The sequence below is a fragment of the Arachis stenosperma genome, chromosome 6 (assembly GCF_014773155.1).
Source record: "Arachis stenosperma cultivar V10309 chromosome 6, arast.V10309.gnm1.PFL2, whole genome shotgun sequence".
Lineage (NCBI taxonomy): Eukaryota > Viridiplantae > Streptophyta > Magnoliopsida > Fabales > Fabaceae > Arachis > Arachis stenosperma.
This window is the reverse complement of record NC_080382.1, coordinates 65,755,832-65,780,470: the sequence shown is the minus strand read 5'-3', so window position 1 is coordinate 65,780,470 and position 24,639 is coordinate 65,755,832. Positions and strand designations below refer to the sequence as shown.

The 24,639-nt window shown below is 35.2% G+C and overlaps 1 protein-coding gene across 1 annotated transcript; it reads left to right on the top strand.

Annotated features, from left to right (window-relative positions):
- Positions 1-18,377: 18,377 nt before the first annotated feature.
- On the top strand, positions 18,378-19,826 carry LOC130934138 (uncharacterized). Its single transcript, XM_057863726.1, has 3 exons — positions 18,378-19,116; positions 19,207-19,527; positions 19,675-19,826. Exons 1-3 carry the CDS (start codon positions 18,378-18,380, stop codon positions 19,824-19,826), a joined length of 1,212 nt encoding a protein of 403 aa, XP_057719709.1.
- The last annotated feature ends 4,813 nt before the right edge of the window (positions 19,827-24,639 follow it).

The window sequence follows — 24,639 nt, the reverse complement described above, 5'->3', positions numbered from 1 at the left end:
TAGAACAGTTAATTTTAAAATAAATCCCCTACCTCCGTGCGAAATTGATGAGCGGATAATTTGTATACTTTTTGGCACTGTTTTTAGTATATTTTTAGTATGATCTAGTTAGTTTTTAGTATATTTTTATTAGTTTTTAGTTAAAATTCACTTTTCTGGACTTTACTATGAGTTTGTGTGTTTTTCTGTGATTTCAGGTATTTTCTGGCTGAAATTGAGAGATCTGAGCAAAAATCTGATCCAGAGACTCAAAAGGACTGCAGATGCTGTTGGATTCTGACCTCCCTGCACTCGAAGCGGATTTTCTGGAGCTACAGAAGCCCAATTGGCGCGCTCTCAACGGCACTGGAAAGTAGACATCCTGGGCTTTCCAGCAATATATAATAGTCCATACTTTGCCCAAGATTTGATGGCCCAAACCGGCGTTCAAAGTCACCTCAAGAAATTCCAGCGTTAAACGCCGGAACTGGCACCTAATTGGGAGTTAAACGCCCAAACTGGCACTAAAGCTGGCGTTTAACTCCAAGGAGAGTCTCTACACGAAATTTCTTCATTGCTCAGCCCAAGCACACACCAAGTGGGCCCGGAAGTGGATTTTTATGTCATTTACTCATCTATGTACTAGTTTTCTATAAGTAGGACCTTTTACTATTGTATTAAAAAAGAAAAAGATCTTTTGATCATGTTTTTATGATTGAACCCTCTTTGGGAGGCTGGCCATTCGGTCATGCCTAGACCTTGTTCTTATGTATTTTCAACGGTGGAGTTTCTACACACCATAGATTAAGGTGTGGAGCTCTGCTGTACCTCGAGTATTAATGCAATTACTATTGTTCTTCCATTCAATTCCGCTTGTTCTTTGTCCAAGATATCACTTGTTCTTCAACATGATGAAGGTGATGATTGACGCCCATCACCATTCTCACTCATGAACAAGGTGACTGACAACCATTCTTGTTCTACAAGCATCTGAGGCTTAGTGAATATCTCTTGGATTCTTTAATCGGAGTCTTCGTGGTATAGGCAAGAACTGATGGCGGCATTCAAGAGAATCCGGAAGGTCTAACCTTGTCTGTGGTATTCTGAGTAGGATTCAATGATTGAATGACTGTGACGTGCTTCAAACCTGTAACCTACTGGGCGTTAGTGACAGACGCAAAAGAGTGATTCTATTCCGGTAGGGGAGGGAACCAAACCGGTGATTGGCAGTACTATGACAGAGTGCGTGCATTAGCTTTCACTGCGCGGATGGGAGGTAGCTGCTGACAACAGTGAAACCCTACACGAGCTTGCCATGGAAAGGAGTAAGAAGGATTGGATGAAGGCAGTAGGAAAGCAGAGAGACGGAAGGGAAGGCATCTTCATACGCTTGTCTGAAGCTCTTACACCAATGATATACATAAGTATCACTATCTTTATCTTTATCTTATTTTCGTTCATCATCATATACATTTGAGTTTGCCTGACTAAGATTTACAAGATGACCATAGCTTGCTTCAATGCTAACAATCTCCGTGGGATCGACCCTTACTCACGTAAGGTATTACTTGGACGACCCAGTGCACTTGCTGGTTAGTTGTGCGAAGTTGTGTAATGCCATGGTATTGAGCTACCACGTTTTTGGAGCCATTACCGGGGATTATGAGAGTTGTGAAAAAGTATTGTTCACAATTTCGCGCACCAAGTTTTTGGCGCCATTGCCGGGGATTGTTCAAGTTTTGAGCAAGCTTTTGGTAACAATGCCGGGGATTGTTCTAGTTTGGACAACTGACGGTTCATCTTGTTGCTTAGATTAGGTATTTATTTTTTTTCGAAATTCTTGAAGATGAATTCTAGAGTTTCATGATGATTTGTTGAAATCTGGCTGGCTGAGAAGCCATGTCTAATCTGATTGGACCGAGGTTTCAACTTATCACCACAAGAGCTTGTTGATTTTCATCAATCTTGCTTTTGGAGCAGTGATCTGCTAAGATTTGGCTGACCCTTGGTCATGTCTAGTGTTTTGGACCGAAGCTTTCTTTGAAAGCTTGGCTGGCTGTGAAGCCATGTCTAATTCCTGGACCGGAGTCTTAGACTAGCATTGCACTGATTCCTGGAATTCTCATTAAGAATTTTGATACCTTTTTCCACTTAATTTTCGAAAAAAAAAATTACAAAATCATAAAAACCAAAAAAATATTTGCTGTTTCTTGCTTAAGTCTAGTGTCTCATCTTAAGTTTGGTGTCAATTACATGCATTCATTCATGTGTCTTAAGGATCTTCAAGTAATTCTTGATGATTTCTTACTCTGATCTTTGAATTCTTTTGGCTTGAGTATTTATGTGTCTCATATAGTGTCAGTAGTACACAAACTGCTAAGTTTGGTGTCTTGCATGCATTGTTATTTGATTCTTGTTGCATTTTGATTATTAAAAAATCCAAAAATATTTTTAATTTGTGTCTTTTCAAGTCAATAATACAAAAAATTGAAGATTCAGAACATACTGCAGAGGAATTATACAGAAAAAGCTGAGCATTCAAAAATGCCCAGTGAAGAAGGCAGACTGGCGTTTAAATGCCAGCCAGGGTACCTGGTTGGGCGTTTAACGCCCAAATAGGTAGCATTTTGGGCGTTAAACGCCAGAATGTATACCAGTCTGGGCGTTTAACGCCAAGATGGTGCTAGGAGGAAGATTTTGTTTTCAAAATCAATTTTTTTCAAGTTTTCAAAGTTTTTCAAAACCAAATCTTTTTCAAATCATATCTTTTCAATCAAATGTTTTCAAAATCAATTTCTTTCCTTTTTCAAAGATACTTACTAACAATTAATGATTTGATTGAACATTTTTTGCCTTTTCTATTAAGAAAGGTTTTATGTTTGAATCATATCTTTTCTTGTTAGGCAAGTCATTAATTTTTAAAATCATATCTTTTCAAATTGTTTTCAATTCATATCTTTTCAAATTGTTTTCAAATCATATCTTTTAAAATTGTTTTCAAAACATATCTTCTCAATCACATCTTTTTAAAACCATAACTTTTCAATCAAATCTTTTTAACTTCTAATCTCAAAATCTTTTTCAAAAATCACTTGATTTCTTTTTCACTTTTAATTTTCGAAAATTATCAATCAAATTTCCAAAATGTTTTCAAAATCTTTTAATTGAATTTTCGAAAAATTTCCTTCCCTCCTTCCCACATCCTTCTATTTATGGAGTACTACTCCTTCTTAATGCACAATTCGAACTCTAACTAATAAAGTTCGAATTCTTCTTCTCCTTCTTCTTACTATTTCTCTTTTCCTCTGACACTTCAAGGAATCTCTATACTGTGACATAGAGGATTCCACATTTTCTTTTTCTCTCCTCTTTCATATGAGCAGGAGCAGAGACAAAGGCATTCTTGTTGAAGCTGATCCTGAACCTGAAAGGACCTTGAAGAGAAAGCTAAGAGAAGCTAAAGCACAACTCTCTTTAGAGGACCTGACCGAATTCTTCAAGGAAGAAGAACACATGGCAGCCGAAAACAACAACAATGCCAACAATGCAAGGAAGGTGCTGGGTGACTTCACTGCACCTACTCCTGATTTCTATGGGAGAAGCATCTCTATCCCTGCCATTGGAGCAAACAACTTTGAGCTTAAGCCTCAATTAGTTTCTCTAATGCAACAGAATTGCAAGTTCCATGGACTTTCAATGGAAGATCCTCATCAGTTCTTAGCTGAATTCTTGCAAATCTGTGACACAGTCAAGACTAATGGGGTTAACCCTGAGGTCTACAGACTGATGCTATTCCCTTTTGCTGTAAGAGACAGAGCTAGAATATGGTTGGATTCTCAACCTAGAGAAAGCCTGGACTCTTGAGAAAAGCTAGTCAATGCCTTCTTGGCAAAGTTCTTTCCACCACAAAGATGGAGTAAGCTTAGAGTGGAAGTCCAAACCTTCAGACAGAAGGATGGAGAATCCCTCTATAAAGCTTGGGAAAGATACAAACAATTAATCAGAAGATGTCCTTCAGACATGCTTTCTGAATGGAGCATCATAGGTATTTTCTATGATGGTCTCTCTGAACTATCCAAGATGTCTTTGGATAGCTCTGCTGGAGGATCTCTTCATCTGAAGAAGACGCCTGCAGAAGCTCAAGAATTGATTGAAATGGTTGCAAATAACCAATTCATGTACACTTCTGAAAGGAATCCTGTGAACAATGGGACTAGTCAGAAGAAAGGAGTTCTTGAGATTGACACTCTGAATGCCATATTGGCTCAGAACAAGATATTGACTCAACAAGTCAATTTGATTTCTCAAAGTCTGTCTGGAATGCAAAATGCACCAAACAGTACTAAGGAGGCTTCATCTGAGGAAGAAGCTTATGATCCTGAGAACCCTTCAATGGAAGAGGTGAATTACCTAGGAGAACCCTATGGAAACACCTATAATTCTTCATGGAGAAACCACCCAAATTTCTCATGGAAGAATCAAGAGAGACCCCAACAAGGTTTCAACAACAATAATGGTGGAAGAAACAGGTTTAGCAATGGCAAGCCTTTTCCATCATCTTCTCAGCAACAGACAGAGAGTTCTAAGCAGAATACTTCTGACTTAGCAACAATGGTCTCTGATCTAATAAAGACCACTCAAAGTTTCATGAATGAAACAAGGTCCTCCATCAGAAATTTGGAAGGACAAGTGGGTCAGCTGAGCAAGAAAGTTACTGAACTCCCTCCTAGCACTCTCCCAAGTAATACAGAAGAAAATCCAAAAGGAGAGTGCAAAGCCATAGACATGGCCGAATATGGAGAGGAAAGAGAGGAGGAGGACGCCACTGAGGAAGACCTTAGTGGGCGTGTACCAATCCCCTCTGAGTTCCTCAATGAGGAACAATGGGAATCTGAGGCTCAAAATGAGACCATAGAGATTCCATTGGAATTACTTCTGCCATTCATGAGCTCTGATGAGTATTCTTCCTCTGAAGAGGATGAGTATGTCACTGAAGAGAAAGTTGCTAAATATCTTGGAGCAATCATGAAGCTAAATGACAAGTTATTTGGAAATGAGACTTGGGAGGATGAACCTCCCTTGCTCACCAAAGAACTGGATGACTTGTCTAGGCAGAAACTGCCTCAAAAGAGGCAAGATCCTGGGAAGTTTTCTATACCTTGTACCATAGGCACCATGACCTTCAAGAAGGCCTTGTGTGACTTAGGGTCAAGTGTAAACCTCATGCCCCTCTCTGTAATGGAGAAATTAGGGATCTTTGAGGTGCAAGCTGCAAGAATCTCATTAGAGATGGCAGACAATTCAAGAAAACAAGCTCATGGACTTGTAGAGAATGTTTTGGTGAAGATTGAAGACCATTACATCCCTACTGACTTCATAGTCCTAGAGACTGGGAAGTGCATGGATGAATCCATCATCCTTGGCAGACCCTTCCTAGCCACAGCAAAGGCTGTGAATGATGTTGATAGAGGAGAGTTGATCATTCAAGTGAATGGAGAATCCTTGGTGTTTAAGGCCCAAGGACATCCCTCTATCATCATGGAGAGGAAGCATGAAGAGCTTCTCTCAAAACAGAGCCAAGCAGAGCCCCCACAGTCAAACTCTAAGTTTGGTGTTGGGAGGCCACAACCAAACTCTAAGTTTGGTGTTGAACCCCCACATTCAAACTCTAAGTTTGGTGTTGGGAGGTTCCAACACGGTTCTGAGTATCTCTGAGGCTCCATGAGAGCCCTCTGTCAAGCTAATGACATTAAAGAAGCGCTTGTTGGGAGGCAACCCAATGTTTTATAGTTAACTATTTTCTTTTGTTATTTTATCTTTTTTGTAGGTTGATGATCATAAGAAGTCACAAAAACAATGAAAAAAAGCAAAAACAGAATGAAAAACAGGAAGAAAAACAGCACACCCTGGAGGAGAAGAAGCTGGCGTTCAAACGCCAGTAATGCTAGCTGTTGGGCGTTTAACGCCCAGTCTGGCACCATTCTGGGCGTTTAACGCCAGAAAGGGGCACCAGACTGGCGTTAAACGCCAGTAAAGGGCAACAACCTGGCGTTAAACGCCAGGAATGGGCACCAGCCCGGCGTTTAACGCCAGAAATGGCTCAAAACATGAATTTTGATGCCATTTGGTGCAGGGATGACTTTTCCTTGACACCACAGGATCTGTGGACCCCACAGGACCCCACCATCACTCTCTCTCTTCTTCCCCCATTCACCAATCACCTCAATACCTCTTCCCCAAAAACCCTTCACCTATCAAATCCCATCTTTCTCTTCACCACTCACATCCATCCTTCATAAATCCCCACCAACCTCACCCTTCAAAATTCAAACCACTTTCCCTCCCAAACCCACCCATAATGGCCGAACCACCTTCCCCCTCTCTCCTATATATACCCTTCTTCAACCCTTCATTTTCACACAACCTAAACACCCCTTCTTTCCCTTCTTGGCCGAACACACCACTTCACCCCTCTTCCTCATTTCTTCTTCTACTCTCTTCTTTCTTCTTTTGCTCGAGGACGAGCAAACATTTTAAGTTTGGTGTGGTAAAAGCGTTGCTTTTTCGTTTTTCCATAACCATTTATGGCATCCAAGGCCGGAGAAACCTCTAAAAAGAGGAAAGGGAAGGCAAAAGCTTCCACCTCCGAGTCATGGGAGATGGATAGATTCCTCTCAAGGGTGCATCAAGTCCACTTCTATGAAGTTGTGGCCTTGAAGAAGGTGATCCCCGAGGTCCCCTTTTCACTCAAAAAGGGTGAATATCCGGAGATCCGCCATGAGATCCGAAGAAGAGGTTGGGAAGTACTCACCAACCCCATTCAACAAGTCAGAATCTTGATGGTTCAAGAGTTCTATGCCAATGCATGGATCACCAAGAACCATGACCAAAGTGTGAACCCAAATCCAAAGAATTATCTCACTATGGTTCGGGGGAAATACTTGGATTTTAGTCCGGAGAGTGTGAGGGTGGCGTTCAACTTGCCTATGATGCAAGGAGATGAGCACCCTTACACTAGAAGGGTCAACTTTGATCAAAGGTTGGACCAAGTCCTCACAACCATATGTGAAGAGGGTGCACAATGGAAGCAAGATTCAAGAGGAAAGCCGGTTCAATTGAGAAGGCATGACCTCAAGCCCGTGGCTAGAGGATGGTTAGAGTTCATACAACGCTCAATCATTTCCACTAGCAACCGGTCCGAAGTTACCATAGACCGGGCCATCATGATCCATAGCATCATGATTGGAGAAGAAATAGAAGTTCATGAGGTTATAGCCCAAGAACTCTACAAGGTGGCGGACAAGACCTCCACTTTGGCAAGGTTAGCCTTTCCTCATCTCATCTGTCACCTCTGTTATTCAGTTGGAGTTGACATAGAGGGAGATACCCCCATTGATGAGGACAAGCCCATCACCAAGAAAAGGATGGAGTACACAAGAGACCCCTCTCACCATGAGATCCCTGAGATTCCTCAAGGGATGCACTTTCCTCCACAAAATTATTGGGAGCAATTAAACACCTCCCTAGGAGAATTGAGTTCCAACATGGGACAACTAAGGGTGGAGCATCAAGAACACTCCATTCTCCTCCATGAAATTAAAGAAGACCAAAGAATCATGAGGGAGGAGCAACAAAGACAAGGAAGAGACATTGAGGAGCTCAAGCACTCCATAGGATCTTCAAGAGCAAGAAAGAGCCGCCATCACTAAGGTGGACCCGTTCCTTGATTTCCTTGTTCTTTATTCTTCTGTTTTTCGATTTTTATGCTTTATGTTTGTCCATGTTTGTGTCTTGTGATCATTAGTGTCTTAGTGTCTATGCCTTAAAGTTATGAATGTCCTATGAATCCATCACCTCTCTTAAATAAAAACGTGCTTAATTGAAAAGGAAAGAATTGCATGAATTCTGAATTTTATAATAGTTTAATTATTTTGATGTGGTGGCAACACTTTTGTTCTCTGAATGTATGCTTGAACAGTGCATATGTCTTTTGAACTTGTGGTTCATGAATGTTGGCTCTTGAAAGAATGATGAAAAAGGAGACATGTTACTGAGGATCTGAAAAATCATTAGAAATGATTCTTGAAGCAAGAAAAAGCAGAAAAAAAAAAGAAAAAAAAAAGCAAACGAAAGAAAAAAAGAAAAGAAAAAAAAAACTGAAAAAAAAAGAGAGAAAAAGAAAGAAATAAAGTTGTGATCCAAGGCAAATAAGAGTGTGCTTAAGAACCCTGGACACCTCTAATTGGGGACTTTAGCAAAGCTGAGTCACAATCTGAAAAGGTTCACCCAATTATGTGTCTGTGGCATGTATGTATCCGGTGGTAATACTGGAAGACAGAGTGCTTTGGGCCACAGCCGAGACTCAAAAAAATAGCTATGTTCAAGAATCATCATACTTTACTAGGAGAATCATTAACACTATCTGGATTCTAAGTTCCTAAAGAAGCCAATCATTCTGAATTACAAGGGATAGAGTGAGATGCCAAAACTATTCAGAGGCAAAAAGATAAAAGCCCCGCTCATCTAATTAATACTGATCTTCATAGATGTTTTTGGAGTTCATTGCATATTCTCTTCTTTTTATCTTATTTGATCTTCAGTTGCTTGGGGACAAGCAACAATTTAAGTTTGGTGTTGTGATGAGCGGATAATTTGTATACTTTTTGGCACTGTTTTTAGTATATTTTTGGTATGATCTAGTTAGTTTTTAGTATATTTTTATTAGTTTTTAGTTAAAATTCACTTTTCTGGACTTTACTATGAGTTTGTGTGTTTTTCTGTGATTTCAGGTATTTTCTGGCTGAAATTGAGAGATCTGAGCAAAAATCTGATCCAGAGACTCAAAAGGACTGCAGATGCTGTTGGATTCTGACCTCCCTGCACTCGAAGCGGATTTTCTGGAGCTACAGAAGCCCAATTGGCGCGCTCTCAACGGCGTTGGAAAGTAGACATCTTGGGCTTTCCAGCAATATATAATAGTCCATACTTTGCCCAAGATTTGATGGCCCAAACCGGCGTTCAAAGTCACCTCAAGAAATTCCAGCGTTAAACGCCGGAACTGGTACCTAATTGGGAGTTAAACGCCCAAACTGGCACTAAAGCTGGCGTTTAACTCCAAGGAGAGTCTCTACACGAAATTTCTTCATTGCTCAGCCCAAGCACACACCTAGTGGGCCCGGAAGTGGATTTTTATGTCATTTACTCATCTATGTACTAGTTTTCTATAAGTAGGACCTTTTACTATTGTATTAAAAAAGAAAAAGATCTTTTGATCATGTTTTTATGATTGAACCCTCTTTGGGAGGCTGGCCATTCGGTCATGCCTAGACCTTGTTCTTATGTATTTTCAACGGTGGAGTTTCTACACACCATAGATTAAGGTGTGGAGCTCTGCTGTACCTCGAGTATTAATGCAATTACTATTGTTCTTCCATTCAATTCCGCTTGTTCTTTGTCCAAGATATCACTTGTTCTTCAACATGATGAAGGTGATGATTGACGCCCATCACCATTCTCACTCATGAACAAGGTGACTGACAACCATTCTTGTTCTACAAGCATCTGAGGCTTAGTGAATATCTCTTGGATTCTTTAATCGGAGTCTTCGTGGTATAGGCAAGAACTGATGGCGGCATTCAAGAGAATCCGGAAGGTCTAACCTTGTCTGTGGTATTCTGAGTAGGATTCAATGATTGAATGACTGTGACGTGCTTCAAACCTGTAACCTACTGGGCGTTAGTGACAGACGCAAAAGAGTGATTCTATTCCGGTAGGGGAGGGAACCAAACCGGTGATTGGCAGTACTGTGACAGAGTGCGTGCATTAGCTTTCACTGCGCGGATGGGAGGTAGCTGCTGACAACAGTGAAACCCTACACGAGCTTGCCATGGAAAGGAGTAAGAAGGATTGGATGAAGGCAGTAGGAAAGCAGAGAGACGGAAGGGAAGGCATCTTCATACGCTTGTCTGAAGCTCTTACACCAATGATATACATAAGTATCACTATCTTTATCTTTATCTTATTTTCGTTCATCATCATATACATTTGAGTTTGCCTGACTAAGATTTACAAGATGACCATAGCTTGCTTCAATGCTAACAATCTCCGTGGGATCGACCCTTACTCACGTAAGGTATTACTTGGACGACCCAGTGCACTTGCTGGTTAGTTGTGCGAAGTTGTGTAATGCCATGGTATTGAGCTACCACGTTTTTGGAGCCATTACCGGGGATTATGAGAGTTGTGAAAAAGTATTGTTCACAATTTCGCGCACCAGAAATCAAAGTCAATAAAGATTCCGGAGAAGCTTTTTAACCGAGCTGCTGAAGAAGAAAATGTCAGAAATCGCATGTGCCTCCTAGAACTCCAATTGACCGAACTCAAGGGGAAGAAGAACTACGTCACCGTCAACTTCTACCGGACAAAAGTAACGCCAACATGTAGAGGAGAAGGATACGAACACTTTTACCGAATTATATTTTTTATTGGAGTTACGGATCTCAAGAAATTAAAGTCAGAAGTTCAGAAATTCCATGTTTCTCAATCTCTTTCTCTCACGGCCTTTCTTTCATTTTCTTATGGTTTCGGTCATGTATGAGAAGAAATGAAGAAGATTAAGGATAATAGTGATTTGTGGTGGTTAAGGTTGCATTAAGTGTCAAGGTTGGATATATACATATTACATTAAAGCCACGTTTCATGATTATAAGAGAATGGTTATATGCAATGTTCTGAAAACCGGTTCAAATCGGCCGGTCGAACCGTGAACCGAACTGAAAAACGAATCGGTCAATCATCAAAACCGCAAAATTACAAAACCGAAATTGAATCGGCGAACCGGTCGGTAATCGGTCGGTCGAACCGAACCGTGACCCGACCGGTTTTTAAGTAAGCAACAAAACACTGCCATTTTTGAGTTATTTTTCCTCTGAAGTCTAAATCTCTAAATCACGAAAACTCCCAAGGTTGAGACTGAGATCCCTAATTGCCTTCACTGCTCTCTCTGCTTCAATGGTTTCCATTGTTGATAATTCTTCTTCGAGCAAGCTTGCTTCACTGAAGTCACTGGCGTCACCGCGTCACACGGGTCAAGGGCTCGCCGTCGAGACTCCGCCGTCGCACCACCTAGAGCCGTCGAGAAGTGAGAAGTGAGAACACCTCACTCTCACACAGGTCGAGCCACCGCAGCAGCTGTGAAAAATTGAGAAGGTGCCTTTGCTGTCTCCCACCGCCTCACTCTCACTCTCCCTCTCCCTATTGCATCACTTGCATGTTCTGCCTTGAAGGTGCCTTCGCTGTCTCAGTGTCTCCCACTCTTCTTGTTTTATTTTTCTTTGAACTGTATAGTGTGATTAGTTGATTACTCAAACTGATTGGAGGTATTTTACTTTGAATGGAAACTGAGCTGTGATTCAAGATGATGAACACCGAAACTGTGAACTTTGAAGTTTTGTCTCCCTTTGAAATTTTTGTATGCAACTTTGTTTCTGGCATCATCATTGTACTTTGTGTTCATGTAGCAATTTGAGTATGGACTATAGAATACATTTTTGTAGTTTTTGCGTGATTTAGGCAGGCTTAATGTTTATTCAATCTGTTCTCTGCTCTTATATCCTATCCCCTTTGGGCTGAGCAGAATGAGAAGAGTTAGCAATTAGCTTGACTTTACTGCTTTGTAGAGCCTTGTAGCTGATGCTATGACATACTCAGTCATACTTCCTGACTCTTAATGTGAGTTTTTGCTGAAGGCTATGCTTTGCACTGCATTTGTAATGAGTGCCCTAATAAATTTTTGTACTCTCCTTCAGTAGCTAATTAATCTGGACAATTAATCTTGAGTGGGACATAGCTTGATGATTCAAATTATCTATTAATTGAAAGAAATTGGCTTGTTGCAAATAATAGAAAACCTTTGTGCTTCAAGAAACAAAGAGGGATTTAGACAGAGCAATATGCACATGTAACTTATTACTAGAAAATTTCTTAAAGTCTTTTAATTTTTTAATTTTAATTCTCTCTTGAACAATCCATTATTGGTGATGGCAATAACATGTATGATTTCACTTATGGTGGAAATGTGGCTCATTCCCATTTATGTGTTGACCGAGCTCTAGCTTCAGAGGGGGAAGTTTCAAAAAAAAGCTGCAGGAGAGGTACCTTTGAAAGATTCTCTCATTACATTTTTTGGTATATAAATATTTGTTTAATTATGTAAATGAAGATTAAACATGGACATCTTAGAAGGCGGTGATGATGATCCTACTCTATTGTAGATGGGTTGTTAGTTATTCACAGGTGTACATTCTTTAGAAACCACGGTTGCTAACATGATGATGAGTTGATGATACATTTAATGGTAGAACTTCTTCTTTTGGGTGAATGACAGGACTTAGAAAATATATGTTTCAGCAAATCCTAATCAAATACTTAAGCTAAAATAAGAAAGATATACAACAAAAAACCTTATTCCACTTGGTAGGGTTGATGATTGATGACAAACTTGGATCATTTTGATGCTGTTATGTTATGTTTGATTGGTTGTTTTATTTTTTGACTTTTGAATTTGTATTTGAATGAGATTATAACATTCTAATTTATGTAATACTTTTAATTTGAATGATATTTTAAAGTTTAGATTAGACTATAATTATATTTTTATGTGTTTATTTATATTTTATTTATTATTTTATTATAAAACGATTTTTTCGATTCAACCACGATCGAACAGGTTAAACCTATGAACCAATAAACCAGTAGTTAGAACGGTTCAATAATCGGTTCGGTTTTCAGAACCTTGGTTATATGTATTAAACCTATGAACCAATGAACCAGTAGTTAGAACAGTTCAATAATTGGTTCGATTTTCAGAACCTTGGTTATATGTATTAAAGGGTCACAAGCCACGTTCCCTTATAATGATGATAATGAATTATTATAAGTAAATAGATATATATTATGTATATATGTAACAAATCTTTCTTTGTTTCTTACCAAAACTAAATGATTAATAATAATAATAATAATAATAATAATAATAATAATAATAATAATAATAATAATAATAATAATAATAATAATAATTCAATATTTGTCTAATCAATATATATATTTTTTGATAAATAATTTAAATTTAATAAAATAAATAATAATTAAATTAAATTTTAATAATTATAAAATTATTTTCTAACAAATAAAATTATGTCTCAATATAATATAATAACTTATAAATAATTAATTATTTAGTTTTTAAAAATATGGGGTCTTAAACTTATCACCTACGCATTCCACAAATTCAAATACGTATTTCAACGAATTCGATCACATTGAAGAATTCGATTCAAAATTCAGAACTTTCTGCAAATCATTCCTTATAAAGAGAAAATTTAACACAATCAATACATCAATTTCAACTCCAATCAATCACAAAACTTTTCAGGTTTCTTCAATAAAGAGAAAATTATTTGATCTTGTCAATTGAAACTCCAAATGATTTACCTCTTACGGCGGCGCGAGCATGAGGAGCGACGATGGCGCGAATGTAAGAAGTGACAACAGCACGACAGCAACAGAGTGCGACAACAGCGTGAGCAGGAGGAGCGACGACGGCACAACCGTGACGGAACGACGACAGAAGCGAAGAATGGTGTGAATTTGGAGTTGAACGAGGGAAATTAGAAGAATTGCATTTCTGCACTTTAGACGCGGGTATATGTGTTTGTAGTTATAAAAATCGACGGCACATTTGTCGATTTTTATTTTAAAAAAAAAAGTAACATTCATAGCGTCAATTTTATACATTAAATTTATACCGTTGATTTCATTTTAGAAAATGATCTAAACCGTTTAAATTTATTGACGAAAATTTTGTCGATATTTTAAATAACAAAATAGACACCATGTACATCGATTTTAAATTAAAAATATTTTCGACCTCAAGCGCGTCGATAATGTGACTATAATAGAAAAAAAAAATTAATTCTTTGTAACAATATCGGCGACCTGGTTGTCGATTTTAATATTTTATTTTTAATTTTTTTTATTAATATCGATAGCAAACCGTCGAAAATTATCGACAGCAGAAATGACCGTCGATTTTTGGCATCTAAAAAAAATGCTTTTTCTTATAGCGATACATGATACATAAGCTAGCTTTAGCTGGTCAGCTTAGATAGCACTACACTACATGACATTATTTTTCTAAAGAGTAAGGACCATATAATCGATGGAACAATACAATATATTATAGTAATAGTTATGTGAAGACTATCTGCCCTTTGGCATAAAGAAATCTTCAATCGAAAAAGGTTAATAATAGAAATCAAGTGGCAGTGTAGCATATAAATAGTGTTGGTTTTCGTATTTAGAATACGAAATAGATAGAAACACATTTTTTTGGGGCAAAATACTAAAATAAAATATTTGGACTCTAAAATTACAAAAATATAACTGTTGCAGTTTGGATATGAAAATGTAACTTTTTACAAAACTATATAAATTGTTGATGGGATCTCATGAGTTCTACGGTTTGTGTGTGAAGAATTTTGTGAAAAAATTGTGATAGGAATTTCTGTGTGTATAGCAATGTACATAAATCGTATAAGGAGTCTAGCGGTTGATATTGTATAAGTCTTCAACTATAGGTGTGTTTGGAGTTCACATTGAGAAAGAGAGAAGTCCGTTTGAGTGTCTTGAACGTCCCATTTTTATGTTTAGCAACTTTTTAAAACACTTAACCCAGAGTTCACGTGAAACAAAAAATTCAAGCTTCTACGTTCACGTAGGTTAATTACCATTGAGAAATTAGGTGAAAAATTTATTCCATTTCTACCAACTTTACCTTTTATTTTCTTCTATAAAAAGAATGCAAGTAACCATATAACTTTCACAGTAGTTCTTTGTGTATGTTCTTGGTTCTAAATTCTTTTTTTCATCAAAATTTTTCAGATTTATTTTAATCATTTCCAATATAAATATTTTAATTTTTTTAATTATTTTTAGTACTCTCTTTTATATTTTGATTTTTATATTTTTTTATTATATTTTTATTTATATGATAAATATTTTTTATATTATATTTTTAGTATTCTGATATTATTGTTTTACTATTCTGATATTATATTTTTATTGTATTTTTTATTCATACGACAACTATTGTTGATATAAATTTTTATTTTGTGTATAAAATTTTTTATTTTTTATTTGGTTTTATTTATATTAATTTTATTTACTTCTTATTATAATTTTTTTCATTTGATATATGTTATTGGTTGTAATTATTATATACTATGTTTGTATGAAATTTTTTTCGTTTTTTATTTTCTTTTTTATTGTATTTCTCATTGTATTTTATTTTCGGTTTTATTATATACTAAGTATAAGTAACAATAGAGTTATAAATAATAAAAATTTATAGTCTAAAATGATACTAAATTTAAGAGTACTAATAATACTAAAAAAATTATAGAATATGTTTTTTGTTTGACATTATAAAATGTATAATACTTTCTTTTATATTTTTATTTTTTATTGTATTTATTTTATTTATATGATAAATATTTTTATATTATTTTTTTTAGTGTTCTACTCTTTCATGTATATTATTATTTTTTATTGATTTTTAGTTCATATGAAAATCGTGGAATCCTTTCCACAGTTTATGTCTATTTTTCATCCTCACAGAAACCGTAAAACTCCTACCACAGTTTTTAGCCAAATGCTTCTTCAACGTAAACCGTTGAACCCAACAACGGATTCTGTGTATTTGGAAATCGTGAAACCCCTTCAGTAGTTTATATGATTTTGTAAAAAGTTACAATTTTTTATCTAAACTGCAAAAGTTGTATTTCAATAATTTTGGTATTTAAATATTTTATTTTAGTAATTTGCTTTTTTTTATGTTGTAGACTTGTAGGTTATGCATTAATTCGAAGGTAAACAGTTGTCCAGTATATAGGAGATCTCTTAATTTTTTGTTCAACTTCTTATTCGAGTTTATTTGCTTTTTGAGATTCAGATTGGGTCTGATTCAATCCTATTAGGTAATTAATTAGGATATCGGAAGCCAACTATTAGTTTGGTTGTAAAAAAGGCCAGAAAATATTAAAAATAATTTTTACTATCATAGTAAAAAAAAAGCCCTCTTCTGCAGTGCTTTCCACCACTGTGCATACGCCTTTTTTCGCCATGTATGCATTTCTTTCTACTGTGTCCTTGCTTCTTTTCGTCATGCGTTTGCTTTTCTCCAAAAAGTCAATTTTAGAAGTCTTAAAAGTTATTTTGTTTATGGTTTTGGATATTATTTTTTTAGAATTTTTTGATGTTGATAATTGTTTTGTTTTGATTTTTTTTATTTTTTTATTTAAAAAATAAAAGAAACATCTAAAACTAAAAGAAAAGAAACATTCAAAAAATAACAAAAAATATCTAAAACTAAATGAAAAAAAACATCTAAAATTATTGTAAAATGAAGATTCAAAACATGACAAAAGAAATATTTAAAAATTATTGTACACGAATTTCTAAAAGTGATCTAAAAGAAGAAAAAACATAGAGGGAGAGACGGTGCGAAGGGAGAGACGCGGAGGAGAAAGAAGGAAAAGAGACGCAAAGGGAGAGGAAAAAAGAGGTGAAAGGGGTGGAGGGCATATGTCTTTTGAACGTAAAACTAGTTTTTGAAATTTTAAAATTAAGATTTTTTTAGAAAATTAACTATTTGACTGCATATGGAGTTAGTTCTCCTAGACTTTTTTGGTTTGATTTATATTATAAAAGCTGAACTTGTGATTTTTATGTCTATCTTGGAACAAACCTAGTCTTCTGGTCAAGTAGAAAATAATCTTTAGTAAGCAAGACAAGCACAGTGAACAAGTATCATGGTCTAGCTACAATCATGGTTCTGATAATCAAATTGGACCAGCCGGTTCAATCGGATTAACTGGAAACTAACCACCTAGCCGGTCCGGGTAAGATCAGAAACCGCCTGACAAAAAATCGGTAAAAAAACTGGTCGAATCGGTAGTTAACCGGTCAACCGGGAGAACCGTCCGATTTTTTAGCAGTTTTTGGTTTGAAAGTAAAAGTGCTAAACGACGTCGTTTTGTCTCTTAAAAAAAAAAGAAAAGAAAAGAAAAGAAAGGCTAAACGTCCAAACGTAAACGAAGCCCTAATCAGTAATCAGAAATCACCCAAAAGCCAGAAGAGGAATCAGCAGTTCAGCACCCACAGCAACTAGCTCTCCCCTCTTCGCAGTCGCATAGCCACCACCACCAATCGAGCAGCCCACCGCCATTACCACCGCATCCCGCAGCCACAGCAGTGACGGCGTTGACCACCGCAACCACCACCACGTCCTGTTTCATCGCCGAGCTCGCCTCCTCTTTCGTCGCCGTTACTCGCTGCCAGTAACACTCTGTTCTTATTCGGTTATTCCTCCTCACTGTCTTCTGATTTTCTGTGCTTGATTCTATGATTTATTTGTTTGTAATTTTGATTTATTTGTTATCTGTTCATGATTTGTTTGTTTGCTGGATTCATGATTTTGAATTTTTATTTTTTAAGGTTATTTGTTCTTGATGAATTTGTTTGCTGCTTCGTATTTTGGTTTTTGATTTTCTGAGGTTATTTGTTCATGATGAATTTGTTTGCTGCTTCATGATTTTGGTTGCTGAATTATTTATTTGTTCATGGTTTTCTGAAGTTATTTTCTGGTCTTTGATTTTTTTTATTATTACAGATGGAACAATCACAAAGTAACCCACAGCCACAAGATAATGCTGTTCACTATTCTCAAACTGGTTCATCCAGAGGTAAATTTGATCCAACTTGGCAATATTTTATAGTGAAGTATGACAAAAATAACAAGGCTCAATATACATGTATTTTCTGCTTGAATACTTACAATGGAGGGGGATATATAGAATGAAATATCATCTTGCAAAAATCTCTGGACAAATTAAAGTTTGTAACAAAGTAACTGAAGATGTTGAACTTCAATTCAAAAGGCTTTTGGAGGAAAACAAAAGAAATAAGGCAGAAAAAAGAAAATTTACAACTGATTGTCATGATGTGGAAAGTGAAACACAAGCGGAAGAAGAGCGTGAAGCGCCTAATCTTGTACAACCTCTGGCTCCTGCAACAATGGGAGACAAAGGAAAGAGAAGAGTGATTGCTACTACTCCAATTGGAAGTCATTTTAAGGGAAGGACTATGCCAGGCTCTCAACCAACTTTGAAAAGTGTCTTGGCCAGTAAACAAGTTGTGCACAAGGTTAAGTTGGGGCTTGCAAGATGGATCATTGATGCACGGATTCCATTCAATGCAATTCAATCGCCTTACTTTCAACCTGCCTTGGACAGCGTTGCTGCAATTGGACTTGGTTTCAAGGGACCGTCATATGATGAATGAGAGTTCATTTGCTGGCTGATCTTAAGAAGGAGTGTCAGTTGCTTGTTGAAGGCTATAGGAGCTCATGGAAAAGTACTGGTTGTACACTGATGGCAGATGGCTGGACTGATCAAAGGCAGCGTACGTTAATTAATTTTCTAGTTTATTGTCCTGCTGGTATGTCATTTGTTAAGTCTGTTAATGCTTCTGATATGATAAAAACTGCCGATACCTTGTTTAAATTGTTTGCTGAGGTTATTGAGTGGGTTGGGTCTAGTAACAATGGGAAGATGGTTAGCTCAATTATCTTGGATAGTAAATTTTGGGAGGATTGTATTACTACTGTTATGCTTGTTGGTCCTCTTATTAAGTTATTGAGACTTATTGATGCTGATGGGAAACCTTCTCTGAGTATTGTGTATGAGGGCATGCAAAGAGCCAAAATTGCTATCAAGACAATGTTTAGAAATAGAAAATCTGCATACACACCTTATACAAGTATCTTGAAAATACGGTGGGATAAGCATTTGAAGCGTGACTTCCATACATCAGCATGCTTTTTGAATCCAGATTTCTTCTATAGTGAGGGGTTTGTTGAGAAGGCAAATATCTTGAGGTCTTTGCTTGATTTATTTGATATTGAAACTCTTTGCGATGACTCAGTTACCGCAATACAAGAGATACAGTTGTATCGAGATCAAAAAGGAAGTTTTGGAAGGAAAAGTGCTTTGAAAGCAATTAAGAGACTTGAACTTGGTAAGTTATTATATTTCTATGTTCAACTTACTTTGAAGGTTTTTTTAAATATTGAATGAGAATTGATGTTTGACTTTCATATCCTGGTAGGTGAATGGTGGATGCTACACGGTAGGAGTGCTCCTAACTTGCAAAAAATGGCAATTCGTCTTCTTCATCAAACATCTTCATCATCCGGATGTGAGAGGAACTGGAGTCTCTTTGAACAAATCCATTCAAAGAGGAGGAACCGATTAGAGCATCAAAGGCTAAGTGACATTGTTTATGTGACTTATAATCTACGCCTTCAATCTAGAATGCATCGCAAGAAGAAGAATTATGATCCAATTGACATTCAAAGCATTGACACAGTAGATTTTTGGGTAATGCCGGATGAAGATGATCCTGAATTTATTAATGGAGACATCGAAGGTATTGAAAATTTAATTTACACGGATAATGCTATGCCTTCATATCCTAAAGGTGATTGAAATAGCAAAACTTGTTTCATTTACTAAAGATATCTGTTGTAAAGTTATAACTTTAATTTTTTCTTGGTTTTCTATTTTATTTTATTAGATGGAGAAAATGTGGAAGTTGATGTGAATTTGCCTGATGTTGCTGATTCTTCAAATACAGCTTCTTTTGGTGGTACTTTTGATGATGGTGGCTTTGAATTACTTGTTTATGATGAAGATATTGGAACACTTAATGATAATTATGATTTTTAATGAATTGCACCTTTGATTAGTTGAAAAATTGCTAGTAATTATTTCTTTTGAATGTAGAACATTATGAGTTTGTCATTATGTGCGTTTTTTTGTTTAGTTATAAACTTTGATATTTGAAGTTGTTTGTGAACCTCTAATATTAAGTTATGGATAATTTATTATGTGAAATTTTAAATTTTATTAAGTTAGAAATTATTGAATTTATAGATTTAAAATTATTTTTAGGTTTTTTAATAATTTTATTTAATATTTAATTAAACCGGTTGAATTTCGATTGAACTCTAGTCGAACCAGTGAACCATTGAACCAGTAACCTCACCGGTTTATTGACCGGTCCGGTTCTCACAACCTTGGCTACAACTGATTCTAAAATAATGTAGATCCAGAATCAGCTTAAGAAGCTCTATGTTTTTTATTTTTTTCAAAATTAAGAGTGAGAGTCGAATCTAAAACCTCTAGGCGAAAATAAAAAGACTATATCATTTAAGTTATAACTCATTGGCTTAATGAACTCTATGTTTACTCTCACATCATTTTAATTTTGTATTGCGACAATATAAGTGTAAGGCTAGGGTAGTTATTAGTTTGGTAAATTAGTTATAGCAAAATTAGTTATATTATTTTGTATTATTCATGTTTTACATAATACAACAATCACTTCAATTCAATTCATTCAACCAAATTGAGTTCATTTTAGTGGTTAATTTATTAATCTGTTTAAACAAATATCAAAAATTTGAATCTCACCTTATATATGTAATAATTCAGTAATTAATAGTAAATTTTTAAATAAAATTTCGATTCGCAATAGATTAATTCTTAATCTGAATTAAAAAAGATCATAAAAAAAAATTATTCATTCTCTTTCAACTCTTCTCTTCATCATCTATTAACTATAATATAATCCCTGTCCATGTCTATGAGCCTTGTTAACATCAAATAATGGGCGAAAGAAGAAAGATTATGTTTTATATTCTAATGGAAATGCCAATGAGGCATTAAATGTAAGTAGAAATTAATATTCTGAACATATTTGGAGACATACCTAACTCTTACACATGTTCAAAGATGTTTTATTTAAAGTGTTTTGGAAGAGAATCTATTGTCCATCTGGTGGCAGACAGGTACTAGATCACTAACTTCCTGTTGAGTAGTAAGTATCCGAATCACTGAATGAATCATGTGTGGGAAAATACTAAATACGATTGAGGAGAAAAAATAAACACAAAAAGAATTTAATTAATTTCTTCCATCTGCATTGATTTAAGATATTATTTATCTTGGTTAGCTAGCATCCCCGTCCTCACTAATTAAGGTTTTGAACTCTTGGAATGTGATTAATTAATAATTTGGTTTGGTGGTAGAGTAGGTAAGTACTATGAAAGTATGAATGTACGTTGCTCCAAGATAAAAAAATTAAATACATTGGAATATCAAAATTTTTATGGTGTTTAAATTTAATAGTTATTTAAATTTATTTTTAAAGTTATATTTTAAAATTTATAATAATCTTTAAGATATTTTTTATCATCAAAAAGTTAAACTTGATTGATATATATATATATATATATATATATATATATTCAGACCCCTCAACTCTTTTTCATATTCACAAGTCACGGTCACAACACAACAGAGCTTTTCTCAACTTCTTTGTCTTCACTTCTCATCAGTCACTATCTCAGCGTCACGCCTCTCATCCCCTCTCTGGCGTAACCTAATCTCTCACACTCACAGTATTCGAACACAGTAAAGGCAGAATTCAAAGCCTCAACTTTTTTTGTTGTCGTCTCTCGTCGACTTCCATCTTATTGCTGCGGCGCTCATCGGCCTCTTTATGTCACCGCATCGTCTCATTTCTCACCATTACTGTTTGTTGTTGGTTCCCTCTCTACTTACTGTCATCACTGTTTTCCGTCTACACTCTTCTCTTGTCTCTTTTCTATCTCATTCTGCCTTCTTTTTTTCTTCTTTGGCCTGGTTCTTTCCCTTTGCGTGCAGTGGCCAAGATGAATTTTAAATTTTGTTAGGTATTCAATTATTATCTAATGTTTTGAATAATGGTTGCTGCTAGGAGTGGCAAAGCGGGCTGACCCGCCTCAACCCGCCCCACGCCGCCTAGGCCCGCCCTATAAACGGGACGGATCGGCCCGTCCTACCAATTAAAATGGGTTCAAAATGCTAGTCCGCTCCCACTTTATGGCGGATTGGCGGGCTAGCCCGCTTGACTCTTTTTTTTTGAAAAATAAAATTAATTAAAATTAACTAAAAAATAATAACTAAAAAATCAAATACAAATAAAAAATAGTCAAATTATAATATAATTTTTTATTATTTTTTAATTTTTAACTTTAATAAAATTGTTTAAAATAATATTTGTCAATAGAATCATCATTATTTTAAAAAATAAGTCACATAATTTGAGTATATATACGAAATTGTAAAATAAAATAAATAAAGTTAATAACTAAAAGAAGAATAAAAACAAAAAATAAAAAAAGTGTGTAAAAATTCTATAATTATTAATTTTATAATAATAATCACTCTTTTATTTAATAAAAAAAGAAAAATAAAAGTCTTCGACTCGGCGGACCGGCCCGCCCCGCCCCGCCAATTTGGTGGTGTGGGTTTGGCGGATTTTTTTAATTCGGCGGGTTCCAAATCCTAGCCCGACCCGCCTTTTTTAGAGGGTTTAGCGGATCGGTCCGATGGGCTCGACCCGTTTTGCCACCCCTAGTTGCTGCTGATCCTATTTTAATGTAGCTGCAATGGTTGATTTGTTGTTGTTTTATTCTGTAATTGATGTTGATTTTTTTTCTAATTGTTGTTATTTTTTATTATTGCTATTTAGGTTGATGATGCTTGCTGATTAGATTGATTGATCTTTTTTTATTATTGCTATTTTTTTTATATTTTGTGATAGCTATAATCTTAAAACAACAATTTTTTTATCTTTTCTATGATGTTGTTGTTACTGATGATTGGATTTGGAGGAGTGAAAGTAGTGAATGGAGTTGAAGAAGAAAAAAAGAGTGAGAAAGAGAATCTGGGTGAAGATAATTTGGTGTAGATTTTTTATCCTAATAATACTATAATAAGGACCAAATCGACTTAAAAATTTGTATGTACCACGAAATATAGTCGTTATATGTTATCCATCGTGGCATCTTTCAGTATACATCATCACTCATTTTGCGAATATTCGGTGGAATATACTTCAAAGACAATCGTTGTTAAGTTTAAGGATAAATTTGGGGTAATTTTAAATTCAGGGATGAGTTAGAGGCTCGATTACAAGTTCAGAGACCACTACTTTGAGATTTAACTCTAAAAATGCATAGTTGTGATCGAAATTGATTATTTAATGGGTTTAGTTAACATGTGCCCTAAGGGAATATGATAAAACTATTATTAATGGAATATTTTAAATATTTTCTTTTAATAAATATAAAATAAATGCATTAAAAATTTAAATTTTTCTATTTTCAATAAAACTTTTCTAAATTTATAATTTTAACATATATTCTAAGGATACAAGATAGCTAAATTCTTATTTAATTAATTTTTTTTTGTAGGATCTGTGTTAAAGTTCATCTTATTAATCACAATATTTCTTAAATTTATTATCATTTAAAGATTTGTCATTAACTAATAGATTATTGCATGTACAAATTATGACAAATTCGTATTTTCGATACTTATTTAAGTGGATGAATGAATTACTTACTTAACGAATTAAAGTTGGTCAGAGAATTTTCTTTCTTCATATTATATAAAATTGATTTCTTGAGAAAATGATTTATTTGAAAAGAGTGAAAATATATATCTTATTACTTAAAAAATTGATTATAAATTTATATTTAAAGAAAGATAAATTCTATAGTATTTAGAATTTAGTATTTAATTTTTATTTAATTTATTTTTTATGATAAATTTTAAATATTAAATAATTACTTATTTTTATATTTTTTAAATTTAATATTAATTTTAAATTTTTTAATAAGTGCAACAAACATTTTTAGATATCATTACAATCACCTTAAAGAAAGGATAAAGATAACGATTATACTATTTATTTTTTTTCACTTTTAACTTTCAACACTTGCATATATGGATGTCCACCATCATAATCCATGAAAGGACGAGGTGAGTTTCATTTCAAGACTTTATTAGTGGTAAGGAATGTGTGTGACAATTGGATCAAACAAAATATCTCAGTCCTATCACTCATGCATAGAATGGTTTCAGGCGGCAGGGTTAAAAAAGTAATAAAAAAGAATGAATTTTATCCAACCTTTTTAATATTAAAAAGTAAATGATCTCTTATTACATGTGGTGAGTTAAATCTTAATTTGACTTCTAAAATTTAGTTCGATATTAAGAATAATCTTTATAATTTCGTAGGCCTCAATTAGAATTCCCAAATTTATAATTGTGGCTCTGACTTGTCTCTATGATTATCTCATCATCAGAATGTTGATCTGACGCAATTACATGACATAATGGACACTACTTAAATGACGGTGCATTGATTTTGCGCCAAAACTCTTTGGAAACCACGTCGTTTTAGTTTTTTGAGTTAAAACTCTTTTCTTTTCAACTACGATATCATAAGTTGCAAAACAACAAAAAAATTCTTACCCTACGTGGTTTCCAAAGGGTTTGGAGGTGAAACCAATATGTCGTCGTCCAAGTAGTGTCCACCATATCATGTAATTGCGCTAAATCAGTATTCCAGTGACAAAAATAATCGTAGAGGCAAGCTAGAGCCACAATTGTAAATTTGAGAATTTTAATTGGAGCCAATAAAATT

Excerpts from the sequence above, each read along its gene's own strand:
- LOC130934138 (XM_057863726.1), top strand. The coding sequence starts at position 18,378 with ATGAGAGTTCATTTGCTGGCTGATCTTAAGAAGGAGTGTCAGTTGCTT. Across the intron at positions 19,117-19,206 it reads AATTAAGAGACTTGAACTTG|GTGAATGGTGGATGCTACAC; the intron begins GTAAGTTATTAT and ends ATATCCTGGTAG. Across the intron at positions 19,528-19,674 it reads TATTAATGGAGACATCGAAG|ATGGAGAAAATGTGGAAGTT; the intron begins GTATTGAAAATT and ends TTATTTTATTAG.